The sequence below is a fragment of the Pollachius pollachius genome, assembly GCF_949987615.1.
Source record: "Pollachius pollachius genome assembly, chromosome: 3".
NCBI lineage: Eukaryota > Metazoa > Chordata > Actinopteri > Gadiformes > Gadidae > Pollachius > Pollachius pollachius.
The window spans coordinates 45,352,890-45,372,294 of NC_136936.1; the positions used below are offsets into that span (position 1 = coordinate 45,352,890).

A 19,405-nucleotide genomic window follows, 5' to 3' on the forward strand; every position below is an offset into this window, starting at 1 on the left:
CATTGACACAGCGGAAGACGAGAAATATTCTTTGTGATTGTCAGCAAAGTTTTAGAAAGTTGATATCACATGGTTCACTTAAATCATGTGCTGAACATTGGGCTGACGAGACGAAACCTCGACATGAGGAATATCAAACACTAAGGGAAAGGGTTAGGCTTGGTTATGGTTCTACATCGACGCAACGCAAGGGGATTTACGGACCCCTTACATACGGACCCCTTACATGCGTACCCTCATTGCGTCTACCGCAAGGGCCTGACATGCGCCTCCCAAAAATTGTAACCTTGTGTCGAAGCGACGCCTCTGATTGTTCCGCTCACTAAAACCCGACGCAGAACCAAAACAGGTTCGCGTCTGCGGGATCGTTGCGTCGACGTGGAACCATAACTGAGCCTTTGGATAGAACCTTTTTTTCATCAATCATGGACGTCTCCTCTTGTGCCGTTGTTGATAGCGGTCCTCATATAGCCTACTGTGTGTCATCTCTAGATCGTCCGGGATCAAAGTAGCTACGTTACACCACTGATTAATGGGAGAGATGAAATGGAGATGAGTCTACAGGCCTGAGTGAGCATCCACTTGGACATGTCCCTGCTTCTCTGCTAGTCTTAGTCGGGTCTAATCCCACATTAAAAGGGCTGACATGAGCACAGATTAACTAAAGTTCACCGTCGGTAGATGTTAACGCCTTTCGTGTGCAAAAAAAAATCGCTCTTTCAGGCAGATTAATGTTAAAACTGCCTTTTTATTTATTACGGAAAAACAATTATATATCTCTATTTATGTTGCGTGAGAAAATATCACTCTTAACAAGTCAAACAGGCATCTGGGTCCCCAGGCTACTTTGCTTTATCATTATACAACCAGAAATTAAAAGAATGTATGAATGTGCAAATATAGTGTTGCAGATTTCTGGGTGACAGTGGAAAGTAACAGAAGACAGGTTTCCAATAAAGCACAGAGAAACATCAGTGTGGTCACATGACATGTTACAGACACACGCTAGGACACAAGCCTGGCCCGGCCGATTTACCCAAGACCCTCGTCACCCATCTTATCCACCGGTCAGCATATGTCCCCTCGAACCGACAGCCAAAGGATGTTATTGGATGCATTAAGAAACGGTCCGATACATAGAAGGGGTCAACGTTCCATCCCCTGGGAGCAGATGAGATAATAATGTCTCTCTATTACATCACACCCTAGGTTAGAGCACACACTGAATGCCATAAGAAGATTAATGCTTTTATGAGGAGCAGCTGAACCGACGTTGACAGAGCCGTGAGGGAGAGAGCGCATCTGTTTCCGAGGGGAATACAGAGGGGGTGGGAAAACCCTTGCTCTTATCTCCTCTGATATTCACATTCGGTTTTCCCTGCGAGACGGAAAACTGAATGGGTATGTGTCTCTGCAACACATTATCAATGAAATGTCATTCAGAAGGGGTTATGTAACCACAGCTTCTGATTCATGATCAGTTGGTCAACCCAACAGTTGGGTTGCCATGCGTTGAAAGCCAAAGCGTAAAGAAGATCAGGATCTTAGTGTTCTGCGTAACCATCCAAGTCTCACAGCACAGCGTGGCTGAAACCACCCGCTCCTCAGACTGCAAACCATGCGGTGGGAGATGTGGGGTGGGGGGGGGAAGCATCCCGATTTCTTATCACCATTTCAAAGTGAAACCAAAGCCGCCCATCCGTCGGATTGGGCCATTCTTATGCGACCACCGATCCCAACACCGTTGGTACCTTTCCCTTCATGTCCCGAACACACGAAAACTAATCTCCGAGCAGGCGCTCAAACTCAAGAGGAAGCCCGCGACGACGAGGCGGACACGGGCCCGGGCCGCCCGGCCCCGGCCCGCCACCGAGAGCAGCGCCCCCTCCGGGTCCAGCAAGGTGTCGTTGCGGAAGCCCTCCGTCAGGTTCCCCGTCTCCTCCTGCAGCTCACTCTGCAGCAGGCGGGAGATGAGGCTGTTGAAGCGGTTCTCCGTGGTGGACGGCACCGCGGTGGAGGCCGCCGTGGCGTTGAGCTCGGGGGGGTCCACGCAGGAGCCGTTGGCCCGGGCGAACACCACCTCGCCCAGGTCCAGACCGGCCACGGAGGAGGGCGAGGCGCACGGGATGTCGCGCACCAGCTGGTAGCTCTCCATCCACTCCTTCAGCCACTCCAGGGAGCAGCCGCACTCCCAGGGGTTCTTGAAGAGGAAGAGGCGCCCCAGGAAGTACACGGGCTGGAAGACGGGGAAGGGCAATGCGGTGAGGTTGTTGCTGTTCAGGTGGAGGGTGATCAGGCTGGTGAGGTTCTCGAAGGAGCCCTCTTCGATGGAGAGCAGCCGGTTCCGGTCCAGGTAGAGGACCTCCAGCTCCACCAGGTCGCTGAACCAGGTCTTGGTGACGTTGGTCAGCAGGTTGCCCCCCAGGTTGAGCATCTTGAGACGGGTGAGGCCCTTGAAGGTGTCCTGGGGCAGCACCACCAGCAGGTTGTCGTTGAGGTTAAAGTTCTCCAGTCGCTGCAGGTCCTGGAAGGACTGGTCGTGGATGACGTTAATGCGGTTGTCCTCGAGGTTCAGATACCTGTAAAACAGCATTTTCGATTTTACTGGGGATTCTGCACTACAATCACCTTTACTGTCATGTTTACGACCAAAGACGCATACCGGAGATTACTCAGGCCTAGCAGGGAGTTGTAGGCCACCGCCTCGATCTTGTTCTTCTCCAGGTAGATGTGGGTGAGGTTCACCATGTCCCGGAAGGCCCCGGGGATCCGGCGGAAGTGGTTCTGGAAGCAGCGCACCTCCTTCAGGGCCATCTGCTCCAGGAAGATACGGTCGGGGATGTTGAACAGGTTGCAGTCGGACATGTCCACGCGCACCAGCTTCTTCAGGCCCGAGAAGGTGCGTGTGTGCAGGTAGCTGATGTACTCGTTGTGGGCCATCTTCAGGTCCACCAGGTTGGGCAGGCCCTGCAGGGAAGAAGCAGCACTTTTACAATTTGGATATGCAAATAGGATTCTTGGTAGTGGAAAGTAACAGTAAAATGGTCATTGGTAAATGGACTGCATTTATGTAGCGCTTTTTTGTAACCAGTGGCCACCCAAGTGCTTTACGATATTGCCTGACATTGACCCATTCATGCACAGATTCACACACCGACGGCGGCGTCAGCCATGCAAGGCGACAGCCGGCTCGTCAGGAATAGTTAATGTTAGGTGCCTTGCTCAGGGACACCTCGACACTCAGAGCTAGGAAGAGCCAGGGATCGAACTGGCAACCTTCAGGTTACCAGCCCACCCGCTTCTACACCCTGAGCTTCTGCCGCCCTATAGACATACAGCATTCTTATATAGTATAGTTATGGTGAATGTTCCGGGGGGGGGGGCGGGGGTGAGGTCGGACCTTGAAGGCTCCAGGCGTGATGAAGGAGATGTTGTTGTGGTCCAGGGAGAGGCTGCGCAGTGAGGGCAGGGTCCCGAACGCCCGCTCCGACAGGAACCTGAGGCGGTTCTTGTCCACGTTGATGGACGAGGCCTCGCAGGGGAACTCCTTGGGTAGCTCAGCCAGGGCAGAGCGGTCGCACAGCACACTGCAGCTCCTCTCCTGGGTGCAGGTGCAGGAGGAAGGGCAGGCGCGCACGCATGCCCACCGCGCCAGCACGGCCTGGGGCCGCAGCAGCAGGAACAGGAACAGCCCGGAGACTGGGGTCGACGGGGTTAACAGGGTAGAGGGGCGTGAAGAGAGCGAGGAAACAAACCTAGAATGTTAAATGACCCAAGGACACTAGAACCGAGGGTTTCAAAACCTAAAAGGGGAGAGGTTGACCTGCGTCCCTGATGAAACAGCAGGTTTACTGCATAGTAAAGAGAATTCACCTGGTTTATTTGACGCACCTCAGAGGGTGTGTCCCATGCAGTTAATGGCCCGAACCCTTCTCAACGACCCATAACAATTCTGGCTTTATTTTAGGTCACAATCGTTTGACAGATGGATTTCCTAACACTGTTGTTAATGGCTGCGATTTCACTGACTTGATTTGTACGCTTAAGGAAATGCTCTCCTTTTCTGGCTCTATCTAGTTAGACAGGCCAGCTCTTGAAAAGGAAACAAGTGAAATAATGGAACTGTCTGATGGCCTATTCGTTGGCCTGTCTCATGAGGCTAAAGAATGCAGAAAATGTATTTGTCATTATAGAGAGTGGAAAAGTAGAAGGGTTATCGTAGAAATTCTTTGCCTCAAAAAGCTTAGAAAAATCCTCTTTAAATCGACCACTTGCCTAGCAACTATTTATAAAAATATCATTCTATAAAATATTGGATTTACTTTTATCCTGGTCAGTTTGGCAGGGGACAGGGTTTAGGTACTTTCTAGCTCATGATGGCCATTAAGCTGGATCACGTACGTATGCACACACAATCATAGAAAGTTGCACATCCATTCCATACATGTCAATGCAGAGGATATTCCAAAGGAAAATCCCCTCAAAACTTGGGAATCACACAAGGGCTGAACACAAGCAGGGATTCAAGCCCAGGTCTGAGATGATTGATTCAAAAGTCCATTGGGGTCCTTTTGGATGGCAACCTATGACATTTCGGTAATGTGACATCACCCATTCTCGTGAGTCTCATGAACTAGAACAGCTAGTGATGATGACAGAGAGCCCAAGACTAGTGCAGGATAAAGTTAATAGTAGCCTCTGAACCACCAAACACAGCACTAAATAGAGCCTCCTTGACACACCACCAAAGGCAAGGCTTCATAGAAGGGACAGGCGAAGGATTGGATGGTTGAATGACGTTGAAAGGAGGCAGGCTTGGGACTATATCCAGGCTAGACGGCCTCTTTCACAGCTGCCTGGCGTGGCGGACCCATGATGTGATTAAGAAAGAAGGCTTACACAGGAGAGATTAGCTCCGACAACAATGGGCATTGTCTGTGCTCTGTATTTCAACCCTCGATCCAGTGGTGGTGCAGAGTTCTGTTAATGTGATCATTTGTAAGGTCTATGAGCGGAAGGACGGGCCGCTGACTGCACTCAAACCCGGCCTGGAACTGGGCCTTAGGGCATGGGAAAAAATCAATGATTGGCAAACTGGACTCTCCTTCTATAGTTCTGTCTATAGATCTACATATATATATATATATATATATCTCTATCGACATATATATATATATATATATATATATATATATATATATATATATATATATATATATTTAAACAGGGTTGAGTAAGTATGATTTATGGTATGTCCATTTTTTTAATTCAATTTCAATTTAATTAACATCTAGTTCAAAGTTTAAAAAGGCCCTTTTTTATGCATTTATACAAAACCATTTCACCAAATGAACTCTTTAACCCATTTGTACCGGCTGCTGTGCGGCGCAACATTGTATCTAGTAGATAGAGTGTTGTCTTAGTCTTAGTCCCAATGGGCTAAGATATACAGAATGACATCCCATGAGGCAGCGAGTTAATGCAGAGGGACAGAGAACCGAGAAAGACTGACCAGTGAGAGCGGTTACAGCCAACATGCCTGTCGTCTCTCATGTGGGACATGCCAGGATTAGACCTAGAACACAACATATCACACAAGCATGCCAGAGGACAAAATAAAGATGGCAATTTCTTAAATGCGAAAACTGAGGTCAACAGCTATTTGATACAATATCCATTAAATATTACTTACATTTGTGAAACGCGAAAATGATAGATGGATTTGATCGATTCTTACTTCTTTGGTGATGCCGTTTCTTGCTTCCATGTGAATGTGTGGTCGACTTCATGGTCCGCATATCAGCACGTGTCCCTTCTGCCTATCCCATGTCTGTCTAGATGCCTACAGCTCGCAAGCAACTGCATAGAAGGATGAGCCTGTGGCTGACAGTTGTGAAACTGGATGGATTAGGGTTGTGTGTGCCTCTTTACTAAGTGCAAACCATTCCCCCATTGGAGTTAGTGTGCTGAAGCACTCCATCATTACACACAAACATCCATCTCTTAATGGCAGTCAAATCCCCTGGATGGAGAGGCGGGGGGGGGTGAAGATGATGGGTCGACTGGAATTAGCGAAAAAAAGCGCTACTCTGGGAGCCAACGCTGGGCCGCCACCTCGACACATAACGTAGCACTCCACACAGATTAAAGACTACACACACACACAGTGGGATCGAGAAAAGGGCTCGAATTTATCAAAACTGATCATGTTAGTACTTTGTCATAGATATCAATGCTGGGTATATGGACAGTACCATTTCTAGGATCCGGCTTTCAGAGGTGTACTGTTGGTTTGAGAAGCAGGGCAAATATGTTATAACCGACATTACATGGCAACCAACGGGATTTCAAAGTAGATGTCCATGACAGTGCAAGGAAAGCCTCACAGCACTCCCTGTCGAGCAGCCAGCCTGGTGAGAATAGTCTTCCCCAAACTCTTAGCTCCACAGACTAGTGGTCTTAAAGACAAAACCAGGACAGATTTCTTTCCCACTCATTTTAGCGTTGTGGAACCGAAGCATCGGTGTCCCAATGACATTTCAGGGGGTGAAAAAAAACCAAAACATTGACACAGTTGACTATACAAATGTTTTATATATCTTTCAAAAATAAGTAAACCTTTAAGCCCAATGCAGTTTTTGCTACCATTCCGACTCTGCCGCTACACAAAGTTGCAAAGGGCTTCCAGCCAACAACAGTCTCCTCGGCAAATCAACAATAAACATGCTTTCTTTTCAGATACTTTTGCATTCAAACTTTAATTTGGTAAAATCATACATTAATCGCACAGCTGAGTGTTCCTCATGCAGTGCATTAGCTCCTAGGCTAGTACAGAAAAGCAACGGCTACATCTAAAGAGCCCTCGGCTTCTCCCGCCGGAGAAGGGAGCAGGTTGAACAGCGGGCGCCATGGAGACCACCGCTGCCGTGACGACCTGCTCCGCACTCGCTCGGGGAAAACACGAGAGCTACCATATAATGCAAATGCAACAACAGGAGAATAAACCACATGTTTGTTTCTTTACAGATTGCCATGTGCCAGACATTCACTGGAGAAAAAAATATATAGTCATCAGGTCAAATTAAGAGTTAAGAAACATAAACAATGCACACAATTGGAGAATCTGAACACTTCTGCACCGATACGCTTAGGAAATTGATTTGCTCTTTACACAACTTTATTCCAAACCTTGGCATTTTGTCAATTCCATTCCAATTTGATGGCCAATTGGGAATCTAATTGAGATGTATGGCCCTGAGAAGGCCTTGAAACAGCTGTGGATATTAATTACGGAGTCCAATGCGTCTTAAACATTAAAAAGCTCACACTACCCGAAATATATAAATTTCACGCATACAGGTGACATTCAACATTCAAGTGCCAGTGTTTTGTACTGTCTTTTGGTCAAGTTTCTGAAACTTTCAAAGAATCACTTTGAGGCTTACAAAAATAAATATTTGTCAAAAATGCTTAATAAATTACACAAAACTAGCAGCAAAAGTAGAATCTAGAAATCTGTGTGCAAATGGCTAAATTCCCCAACTGCTAAATCCCCTGGTCCCAAATAAATCCTGGTTGAAGGTTGAGAACCCCTCCCCTTTGTAAACAAGCTGCGTTTTCTCGCCACCTCCCCACTCACACACAAACATTTGGAAGCTTAAGGACATATATCCAAGACATCTATATAAAACTCTAGATGTGCAATAAAATAACTTTTGTAAAACTCGATGGGCACATACGTACAAAGGGCCTACACACCTAAATCAAGTAGCACCATTCAATCCTAAAATCACCGTCAGTGCATCCGCTTTTAGTTCAATTTCTTAAAAAAAAAAATGTTTCAAGGCACAACACACCTGAGAGGCAACACATAGCACTAAAAAGGTGAAATACTCCCATCTCTCCTCTCATTGGCCGCTCCTCTCCAAGAGGAAACGCCTGGTCCAGCCTCAAAGGCGCCAGGGCTTTGTTACACACGTCTGAGCAGATGAACTCCCAGAGGAGTTGACAGTACTATGTCCCCATAAGGAAGTGGACACCCTATTCCAAGAAAAATATATATATCTCTGGCCCGCCTCCCTGCCACGGTTTGTGAATGCAGCAATGGAAACCAAAGCCACTGACAACAATGGTGGTGCCCAAGAAACTACGCCTTTACCCCCACCTGAACCAACACCCTCCCCCCCCCCCCCCCCCCAAACGTGGCCGGAGAGCTTGCAGCCGTGCCCCCTCTCTGCGTCCTGCCACCTAACTGCGGTGTAACCCTCTGTAACCACTCTAATGCCTGTTTGCTTTTAAGATGAACCATGCCTCCAACGCAGCTTGAAAAAGAGAAAACCTTTGTAATTAAGTTAAGCCTGCGACTCCGTTCACATCCCTTTCCTTCTTGACCAAAAAACAAAACACTCGCATGCGTAAAATAACGCCCGGGCCCTGCGGTTGGCCCCTCCGATCTCCCAGCGCCAACGTCGTGTGTTACGCCCCTTCCCCGATGCCGTGGTCCTTATGCGGCCGTGTTGACCCGTCGCCTTCTGGAGGGCTGGCATTTTTTGTTTCGATACACGTTAAGAGAAACATTCCAGAGAAATCAAAGAAAACGGACTTAGGTTGTTTTTTTTTTGTTAACCGCGCACGTTCCCCCCGCACCGAAATGTCTCGAGTAAAAACCAACAAAAAACACCGCCCATTTTATGTAGCTAGCACTTGGTTGGCAGACTAGCTGCCGTAACACTGTCAAGTCAATTGAGAAATGTGGAGTAGTAACTTCCAGCATTGAAGATCCTAGTTTTAGTCTCAGTGAGCGTTGGCACCAAGCTTGATGACCGTGTTAATTAAGATCACAATAGGAATGGCTATTTCAAAGACTACCATGTCCTTTTAAAATGGAGCTTGTCCAGGATAGAGTGAGCGCAAAAAGATAAGGAATCCAACTCTTTGTCTCTTAATATTGGAATCAGTTTCGTTCCTCGCGCTGGGAATGTCCCAGTGGAGAATCAACCTATTGCGATGGCGCTATTAGCCATGTGTAGAAAAGGCTACATGATGTCCCTGCAATTAATTTGAAGATCAAATGGAATCATGACTCGGGCGAGCCATAACGCCCCAGTGTTTGCCAAGGTTTGATTAAGTCCAAGCTTGTTTTGCTTTTTCACCAAATAACAAAACAGTAATAACAAATTTAGAGCTCTAGGCCAAGTTCTTTTGGTGAAATGATAACATAAGATTTCCTTTTAAGATTCAAAAAGGCACAGTACATCAACATACAAATGATCCTCAGGTTATTGGTTTTTCCATCAAAAAAAAAAAAAAAAAATACTCTTTACAATGAGTCCGAGGTTGCTGTCGGACTTGGCATGTCAGCGTCCATGCTCGTTCTCTGAGGTGTGCGGATCTCTGCGAGCTCCTTGGGGGGGGGGCCGCGGACGCTGGTGGTTACATCACACCGCCGCACTTCCGCTTGGCGGGAAGCAAAACGGGGGGGGCGAGGCAGAGAATCGGTAATGTACTGTGTGTCAATGGAGCTACACAGAGGGGGGAGAGGGGTGGTGGGGTGGCGGAAAGGGGTTGTTATGGTCTGGCTAAAGTTTACATGTGGTTTCCGTGGGGCCTGGGTTGGCATGGCAACCTGCTCCTGCGGTGCCTAGTTGCCCCACCAGTCCACAGAGTTGCCGGAGTTGCTGTAGCTCCCGCCGTAGTTGTCGTTGCCGTGGAAGTTCCCGCCGAAGCCGCCTGGAGGAGACAGAGACAAGCGTGATGGGAAATGTGTTGGCGGAACAAGGTCTGTACTTTTGGACAACTATCACACAGGGCGAGCGCAAAACAACAAATCAAGAAAGTGACTGACCTCCGCCGCCGCCGAAGCCGCGGTTTCCCCCGCCGTAGCCGCCGCCGCGGCTACCGCCGCCCCGGCTGCCGCCGCCACCGCCGCCGAAGGCACTGGGACCACCGCCAGGTGTCTGACGGTAATCTTTGGCTCCAAATCGACCGCTGAAAAGGGGAGGCAAACGTCAGGACGGCGTTCACGTCGGGTGGCTGACGGTACTGATATTGTAAAAGGCACCGAATGAGGCCGGGCTGAAGTTACCTCTTGGCGCGTCCGCGGGTCGGGCCCTTGTGCTGGTACTCGTATGCCAGGCTGTCCAGCCAGGAGGGGACCTCCTGCTTGGCCTCCACCAGAATGTCCAGCAAGTCTTTGGTTATGTTGCTGTTTTTGTCGTTAAAGAACGACGTGGCCAGACCTGAGCACAAGCAGAGGGGAACTCTTAGTACCAGCGGCCCACATAGCACCCCAACAGAGGGTAGACTCAGAAAACCCATCGCGATGGGAACGTGACGTACCGAGGTTGCCCACACGTCCCGTACGGCCGATACGGTGAACGTACTCCTCGATGTCGCTGGGCAGGTCAAAGTTGATGACGTGCTTCACGTTGGAGATGTCCAGACCTCGGGCCGCCACCTGGAGGAGCACAGAGAGAGAGAGAGAGAGAGAGAGAGAGGGTGTGGTTAGGGGCGGCCAGGGGGACGTGCGCTCAGCTGGAGGACGGTGAGCAGCGAGGGGGGTCTCCGTACAGCAGTGGCCACGAGGATGGGACAGCGTCCGGAGCGGAACTGGTTCAGGGCCTCCTCGCGGTCCCTCTGGGAGCGGTCGCCGTGGATACTGGTGCAGGCGTAGCCCTCGCGGTACAGGAAGTCCTCCAGGGCGTCGGCGCCCTTCTTGGTCTCCACGAACACCAGGGTCAGGGATTCCTTGCCTGTGAAGAGAAGGAGCGGCGTGAGAAGGAGACCCAGGGAGAACCAGGTGGACCTCCGCAGAGGGCACCTGGACGGGTGGAGAGGAGTGATGGGAGCAGGAACGGGAAAGTTGTACTACAAGGAACCGCTAAAAAATAAAGTTAAAAAAAGGCAAAAAAAAAAATGAAGACAGGAAGCCATGATAAGAAGCTTTGCATTAACTGACAACCATTAACCTTCAGCCTTAATTTGGCCCCAAACACTAATTTGGGAGCCATTGCATTGCCAACCCTTATAGGATTTCCGATTCCTCAGGCACCCATCGTTATCAAAGAATCTTTACCATTAATAGTTATCAGAATGAAAGCTTTCTATAAAAAGGATGGCAGAAGGGGTGTCTGGAGGCACAACTCCAGGTCAACAGTGGTATAGTTCAGCTAAGTCACCCAATGGAGCCACCGACCAAATGTCACTCAACAACCTGGGCCCATCTGTGCCATGCCCTTAACACATGGATATTTGTCAAGTTGCCAAACATAGGAACAATGATAATGCCTTGAATAAAGAGTACCCATCTCCGTGCACTGAGCCCTGTGACGTTCTATCCCCATGGTGATAACAGATGAGTTCCAGCTTCACAGCCAGTATTGTGTATGTCCCTGACATACCCAATACTTGAAGAAATGTTGGCATGCAACACGTCTTACCAATGGTTTGGTCTTATCAATCAGTCCCTGCATATAAGCACCGCAACTTTAAATTTTGAATAGAGTTGTTCCCATGGGCGTAACAGCATTACTTAAACCGCCAACAGATATGCTGTGCCTCATTTCCCGGTGACCACCTTATGCATTGGCAACACCACCTGGCCGGCCTAGAGGACTGCCCCCATCAGAAATGACAGGGGTCAAAGAATTCAAACGGAAACATTAGGGTGTCAGCTGGAGAGCGGGGGGGGGGGGGGGGGTGTGTGGGGATGAGCAGTGGGACGTGATGTTTCTGACACGGGTGTCAGACTGAATTACGATCATAAATATACTCACCAGGTTTCTCTGGGGTCTCTGGCACATTTTCATCAGTGGGCATGACTAAGATAAAACCAAGTTGGCCAGTAAACGCAATGCTGTTCAGTACACAACTTCAACAGCTTTGAGACAGTGTTTAACCAAATGTTTAAGCAACCGTCTTTACCGCAAGAATACCGTTCCCTACAAGCTACGATTATAGTTACAGTATATAATAGTGTAATAATACAGTTTTACTTCAAGAAAATGTAATCCTCTTGACGCTGTAGGTTTATACTGGCTAATTTATAACGCCATAATTAAATAGTTAATTTAACGTTATACAACAAGCGATGAGCCGGGTGCCTATTGGTCGACGACGAGACGGACAAACGAGAGGGCGGGTTCGAGCCTGATGTGTCCATCTTCGTAAAGACCGTGTTCCTAACCTGTTGCGTTGAGGAGATCGAGGAGGAAGGACCTCTTGTCATTGTCCTCCACCCAGACCACCTTTTGGGTGATGTTTTCTGAAGTTGAGCCGACACGCCCGACTGCTAGGAAAATGTAGTCCTCCAAGAAGTCCCTGGCGAGGATCTAGGGAGAGGAACCAAAGGGCATTAGAAAGACATTGCTTGCCTAGGACTCAGATTGCCGAAAAACAGCATCTTTATCTTTTCTATGCAGCCGGTTTGCGTCGCAGTCCTCGAAACATACCTGGATCTCCTTGGGGAAGGTGGCGCTGAACATCATCGTCTGCCGGCTGCCCTTGGGGGGCATCGTGTCCTGCTCCACGATACGTCTGATCTGGGGCTCGAAACCCATGTCCAACATGCGATCAGCCTCATCCAGGACCAGGTAGCTACGGGGACAATCACAGCGGTCAAGGGTCTGGGCGGCGTATGGCGGCCGTGGGCTCCGGTTCTGGCGACTGGAAGGGGTACTCACTTGCAGTAATCCATGCCGATCTTGCCTCTCTCCATCATGTCCACGAGGCGGCCAGGGGTGGCCACCAGAAGGTGGCAGCCTCTCTCCAGCTCTCTGATCTGCTGGCCGATGTCGGCGCCGCCGTACACCACACAGGGGCGCACACGGGAGCGGTAGGCGACCTACGGCAGGACGATAAGGGTCAGGGGAAGCCATCGCATATCCGTGTCAAATGTTGGGTTGCCACGGGTGGACCAGCAGCCAGCTACACGCCAGACGCTCACCTTGCGGGCCTCTTCGTAGATCTGCAGAGCCAGCTCCCTGGTGGGAGCCAGGACCAGGGCCATCGGGTACTGCTTGCGGCGGCTATATTTTCCATTCTCCTGCAGGTGGAATGAGAGCACGTCGTTAAGGTAATGCACATGCCGTGACTGTATGGACCGTGTGTGGTTACCATGGGGTTCTAAATATAGATTCTGGTGGGTCTTACGCCGCTGTTCTTTGCGGCCTGGAGGGCCTCTCCGGGCCCTTCCATGAAGATCTGACTAAGCACCGGCAGCAGGAAGGCTGCGGTCTTTCCAGAGCCTAGAAAACAGTACAGGGAGGGATATACAATGAAGTTCAGCCCCGCATTGCAAAGTATTCAGGGTAAACCCTTAATCGAAGGTGAGGCATTCACCAAAAGGTTGCACGTGAGCACTCACCAGTCTGGGCACAAGCCATCAGATCTCTCTTGGTCTTGATGATTGGGATGGCATACTTCTGAACTGGAGTAGGCCTGGTGTAGCGACTCAAGTTAATGTTGCACATAATGATTTCTCCCATCTCGACATCGTGGAACTACAGGACAGAAAAAAAAAACTGTTAAAGATACATCCAACGATAAATGTGCATTTGTCATATCTGCTTTCAAAGCGTCAGAAGAGTCACATCAGGCAGGGACTCACGCTGTCAATATGGGGCGGACAGTTGTTCCCGGTGGCGTCTACGGGAATGTCGTCGTATTTCTCAAAGTTGATCCCGGTGTTGCCCCCAGAGAACAGCTCACTTTAAACCAAAAACAAAGTGCAATTTAAGCACACAGCTGGGTGGCATTGGCGGGCTGTTTCAAACGGCTTCATCAGAACAGCTCTTACTGTTCCAGGCGCTCATTGGCGGCGGTGGGCTTGGACCAATCCTCCTCCTCTCTCGAGTCCTCCCCCCAGCGGTTGTTTCCTCCACTGCTAAAACCCCCACGCTCATACCTGAAACAACCACACGTTAGTTTCTCACCTGTACGATGACCCGGCCACGCATCAGCGTTGAGCGACACCACCAATAATGTCCACACGACCGTTTCTTACCTTCCGCGTGTTCCGCCTGATCCGCGGTCGTTGAAGTAGGCAGACTTGCCCCGGTCAGAGCGACCGCCAAAGCTGTTGTAGGAAGAATCCCTAGCATCCCTGACAGGCGCGGCCCAGCCTCCGCCTCCGCCGCCATCTCCACCGAAGCCTAAAGCACAGCAACAAGCCAGAGATTAACCCAAGTGCCAATTGAAAAGTGCTGACTGCCTTACCTACAGTGCTTTTTTTCGGCTTTGGTTTTGACACAATCATCCAAAAATCATTAGTTTGGCCAACGAGCAAACTAGTTTTTTGCTCAACTAATGGCTACAAGCAAATACCTAAAATAAGCCTATGGACCCTATACCATATAACTAACTTATATGGTACTAACGTAACCATATAAAAATGTCAAGATGTTAGTGGTCTGCCATGTCAAATGTGAAAACGGTTCTGCTTTACTACTAGGCACGATGGGTTATTCCCACCTTCATTCTGTATTGGGTGAGTAAATGAGCTCCGCCCCTTTGACCAACCCAGGCGCCACGCCCACCTCTGTCATTGCGAGGAGTTCCCCGCCCTCCAAAGCCCCCGTTCATACGGTTCGCATGGATACCATTCACGAAGCCATTGCTACGTCCACCGTCCCAGCCGGGTGAGTCTTCATGACAAAACATGAAAAAAAAAAGGAAAGATCCCTGTGAGCATCCACATTATGTGTAGAATTATGTTTAGCTTCAGTCTGAAGTCCAGAATAGCTATCAATGTTCACCTTTCTGACGCTCAACCTAAGCAGAGCAAGGCAACCGATGCATTATAGGTTACTTCCTCCTTACCAAATGCTCCGAGGAACATTCAGTGTAAAGTCGAAAAATAACAAACAGATTTTTCTTTTTTCAACTTATTGAAGAAACAAGGTTTCTTTCACGCCATGTATAAATGAGCCCATGAGTCCCTTAAACCAGGTTCTGCTGGACTGTTGCACAGGAGCCCTGTCCTGACCGTTGAGCCTTTGGGGCACGTTAACCACAGCGAGCTACTCTATGCACACTGGCTGGGTCGTCATTCCAATCTGTGGTCATACCGTTATCAGTGCACACAGGGAAAGAGGCTGTTTGTATGGAGGGTGAGTGAGGGACAATTGGCCGTTACCTTCACCAATGCGATGTTCCTCGCCAAGCAGCCACACAATACCCCGGCAGCATGGGGCAGCCCCAAGCAGTTAAAAGGGTATCAAGCACAGCAAGAATGCAAGTGCTGTACAACTGTCACACCACAGACCCAGTCGTTGCTTGGGACATGGGTACACTCACTCCGTACCATGTGTTAACATGATCAAGCAGAATTTAGCCAGTCACAAACCAAATCCTTAATGGCAACAAATGGCTTTCAATTAACACTGACAAAGCTCACACAACCCACCGACTCATCAATCCCCTAGTTGATTCAGAAGTCCAAAAATATGCAATGGTGATTGGCATTGGGTGGAATCATCTAAATTTGACCGAATGTGTTGCCATTGGTAACTAGCTTCCGCTACTGCAGTAATAGTATAAATATACTTTAGAATAACCTAAATCCATTAGTCATTTTCCCAAACATCCAAATTCCCTACGTCTGAAATAGTAGCTTAGGCTCCGACAGTCAATTCACAATTTGTCCAAAAAAACTCACTTAATTTGGGCAAAGGGTTAATGCGTGCCATTAGAAGACAGCTACTGACAGGTGGTAAAGCTACACTCCAGTAAGGGAACAGTTTACCTTACACTTCAGATTTGACGAACAACTCAATCTCAAGTTGTTTCCCAAATAGTAGTGATTGTTTAACAGCGAACAGAAAAGACGATAGCCAGTCTAAAGCAATTTCACTACAGACTGGTGCTGCGTCAGTCGTAGGACAGGCCTACTACTAGAGCTGCAGTGCAGAAACGTTAAAGGCACCACCATGCAGTAGAAGCAACTACAAATGTTAAGGGGACCAAGGCCCCGTTTACTTTGCAGATTAAAACGCTTGGATGGCTTCCACTTAGGCATGTTGTTGCATAGTGTTAAGTGCTGCTCAGCTATATAACTCAAGATGGGTCAGTGGCACAACATGCAGATGTATCCATTTGTACCACATCTGTTTGGCCAACCCCCACTGTAGGCATGGTAAAAGGCAAGCTCTTGAGAGCCCAGTCTTGGGTAACCTGGGTAAAAAGGTATGGAGGCAGGCTATGAAAAGTTGTGCCAAGCGTTATTGGTCCAAGCTGAAAAAAAAGAACTCCAACATTGACTTTGCACCTAAATACCACCCACAGTTATCCCATTTAGCATCAGTTAAGTCAGCATCTTTCATCGCACTCTGCATGCCATGCTTGTGGGAACTGCTTGCTAGAGACCTTCAGGATATTTTGGGCAACATCTTTGCCACAATCCACAGGTTGGGTGTCAGGTAAGAAGACATACTTGACTTCTTTACATACCAAGAACTTATGCAAGCTGCAACTAATCAGTAGCTTGTTATAGGCAATTAGTCAATATTATTCAGTGCAGTAACGCCCTTATGGCCTGATTGTGTATTGCCAGGTAAATAGCAGCAGCACATCTGTAGTTACTGCCAACATTCATCTTACATTCACTTAACGCATTTCAGCAGAGAAAAGCACATCAATAAATAATGAGGCCATCGCCATGTTTGAGTGGATGTGAAAAGCTACGAACTAGCCCTCTCTCTTTACATCGGCTAGTGCGTACATGGCCATCTCATGCAGCTGGGAATGCAGGTTGCCCTCAGCGAAAACACACAATAGGGACTTACAGAGGTTTACTGGTGCCACTGAATAACCACACTGTCTACCAGTTGAATAACCATTTCCTGCTGTGGAACAAAGAACAGCAAAATAGAAGAAACCCTTTAAGTATGTAACGGCACCATAATTTAATAACTAGGACATTTGATGGAATGTACTGCATCTCAGTTGATGCTTTTAAGAGACAAAAGAATGCACATGAAAAACCAACATGCGCCTGCCTAAAAGTAAAAATGCGCAACACAGGCTAGGCTTTCTCAATAAATTAATTCCAACCTTCCAATCATTTCACAAAAACAAAAAGTGTCTTTTAATTGTGATGAGACAGATGAAAAGTACCATCATAAATGGTTTGCAGTCAGGAGCAATTACCAAGGAACTATATACATATTTTGTTCAGGTCACAATTCTAGCCCAGGCATTGACTAGATTGGATGGACTTACCATTTTTGGAAGAAGCCTCTCTGTTTCTCAGGTGAGGTGGAATGTAACGCCCTAGGGAAGTTGGAGGGGAATTTTTAAATACTGTAGTACATTCACAATTTAAACACAATTATTTGAATTGAGAAATGGTCTTATTATTGAAATATGTACTTACTACCGGTTCCTCCGCCCTGTCCGTCAACAGAGTTCAAGTCTAGTCCAGCAAGCTAGAGATTAAAACAAATTCAGTAAAAGATTTCTCAAAAAAGGGAGGAAAATAAATCTGGAAAAACACTTCAATCTCGGGATGAAACTTGAGTATGGACTCCAAATGTACACACTTGAAACGCGTTAATAGAGCAACGTTTACTGCAAATGGAGGTGCCAATGACGTTATGAACACGGAATGTCCTTATTCCAGATTGACATCGGAAATTTACAAAGCATCCACACATAAACACATTAAACCGAAGGTAAAACGGGTTGACATTATCACTTCACTGTGATTTACGTTATTCAAGTGCTAAGACCGTAAGCCACCACACATCATTCCTACAAACCCAAATGGATCCAACTCGTTCTACCGCCGTTTAATTAGAAAGATGGGAGAAAAACCGTTTGCTGTCAAGGAAAATTACCCCAAAATCACCCCGGATATTTTTTCTTCCTGCGCCACGTTTCAAGCTCTGAGGGCCTCGCTAAGCTAACAGCACACCGGCCGGTACCCGAGACTTGGCTAAAAAGTGATCCAACCAGTTACCCATCGAAACTGCACAATGTACATCTAACACTATTATATAACATTAACGACCCTTAGGTTTTGTGTATCATGTTTACCCTGGAAACAATGTGAACCGGGTGGAATATTGATTTCAAAATGCAGTAGCGATCGCCGCCATGACTCTCGGCGATGGCGATGTTAGAAGCTCCACCATTTTGCCAGCCACCGTTAGCCTAGCTAAGCTAGCCAAGCTAACCGGCTAGCAAGACCAGCCTCGCATTAAACTGCCAGGGCACCGTTTCACTGGTGAAATACACACGGCAAACATCCATATTCGTAAATTGTAAAACCAAGGGAAAACACTCACCTGCTGATCTAGACCGTGTTGATTATCGACGACCACATGACTCATAACTAAAGAGAATCGTGGGGGATTATTACTCAAGAGAAAGGCTTTTCTTTGTTAGCACGGCCACTTAGCTAGAGCTATTCAGTTTTTTTTAAAACACAAACGCAGGTCAAAGATAATCGATCAATATCCACTCAGATGTATTCGTAATAGGTTGACTATTTAAATTAAATGAATGAAAATAAATTATGTGCTTCCGAAATGATAGGCTTTCTTCCGAGCTGTTCACCAGAAACCTTCCTCAGGCAAGCTTGACCGTGGTGGAATGAGAGACAGAGCTGTGTGGTACCGCGAGATATCGTCACAGTAGGTACAGCGCAGACCGGCGAACAGACAGATATCGCGATGTTGCTTTATCCTTTTGATTTGCTAAGAATCCAAACAAGATTTGCATATACTTTTATTAGTTCTGTCCATAAAACGGTTATTTTTTGGAGAATGATGACTATTTTATAAATATCAATAGGTATGTATCAGTATTTACAGACTATGCCACAGACTGTTGCATTCACGCAAAAGCAGTTTTTTTCTTTATGTTTGGGGGCAGCCTATTTGTCCCCAAATAACAGGATTCCATCGTATATATTGTTTTTCCAAGTATGGTTATCCTTTCAACGATAATTCTAATTTATGGATTAATTTATTTTATCATGGAATTGGTGTTTTTTAGTTCACCGATACTCTTCTAGTTGCCATAGTTGCTCCACCTGCTGGAAAATAACTGAACAGTATAATATATTTTTTAAATTTTAAAAATTACCATGGATTTTGTGTACACCATGTAGTCCGATAGATAGTTATCCACATTTTACGTGATAAGAAAATATCAGAATTCAGTATTATCGTTTTTCGAAACACTTGATGAAACCGCGCACACTAATAAAACATATTTTGAACGCTTCTGGTCGAATATTTAAACATCGAATACAACATCTGACTTAATTGCTTTTTTATAATAAATTAAATAAATAGTCATCCCCATCTTTCAGGTATTTCATGCTTAAATGTGTAACTTGTAAAAGCATTTTTCCGAAAACTTCCCATCAGCCCTCTCTTTATTTCCCCGGAAGAAAACCTCC

General features: G+C 47.3%; 2 protein-coding genes across 4 annotated transcripts; both read right to left on the bottom strand.

The window, feature by feature from the left end:
- Window positions 1-1,759: 1,759 nt before the first annotated feature.
- On the bottom strand, window positions 1,760-9,367 carry nyx (nyctalopin; the record flags this gene model as incomplete). The annotated part of the gene is made up of 4 exons (XM_079733835.1): window positions 1,760-2,579; window positions 2,663-2,967; window positions 3,401-3,699; window positions 9,349-9,367. 4 exons carry the CDS (start codon window positions 9,365-9,367, stop codon window positions 1,760-1,762), a joined length of 1,443 nt encoding a protein of 480 aa, XP_079589961.1.
- Window positions 6,575-18,581, bottom strand: ddx3xa (DEAD-box helicase 3 X-linked a). 3 transcript variants are annotated; one of them, XM_079732614.1, is made up of 19 exons: window positions 18,285-18,581; window positions 17,372-17,423; window positions 17,218-17,268; window positions 14,535-14,642; window positions 14,003-14,150; window positions 13,796-13,903; window positions 13,607-13,706; window positions 13,364-13,499; window positions 13,150-13,244; window positions 12,944-13,042; window positions 12,681-12,841; window positions 12,450-12,594; window positions 12,185-12,329; window positions 11,775-11,819; window positions 10,570-10,751; window positions 10,339-10,456; window positions 10,085-10,238; window positions 9,845-9,987; window positions 6,575-9,729 (listed from the first exon to the last, which is right to left on the bottom strand). In XM_079732614.1, the coding sequence occupies exons 1-19, from the start codon at window positions 18,327-18,329 to the stop codon at window positions 9,641-9,643; spliced, it is 2,124 nt and encodes a 707-aa protein (XP_079588740.1). In that variant the 5' UTR covers window positions 18,330-18,581; the 3' UTR covers window positions 6,575-9,640. The 3 variants fall into 3 exon arrangements, with proteins under 3 accessions (XP_079588740.1, XP_079588742.1, XP_079588741.1); XM_079732616.1 differs by lacking the exon at window positions 14,535-14,642; XM_079732615.1 differs by lacking the exon at window positions 11,775-11,819.
- Window positions 18,582-19,405: the final 824 nt, after the last annotated feature.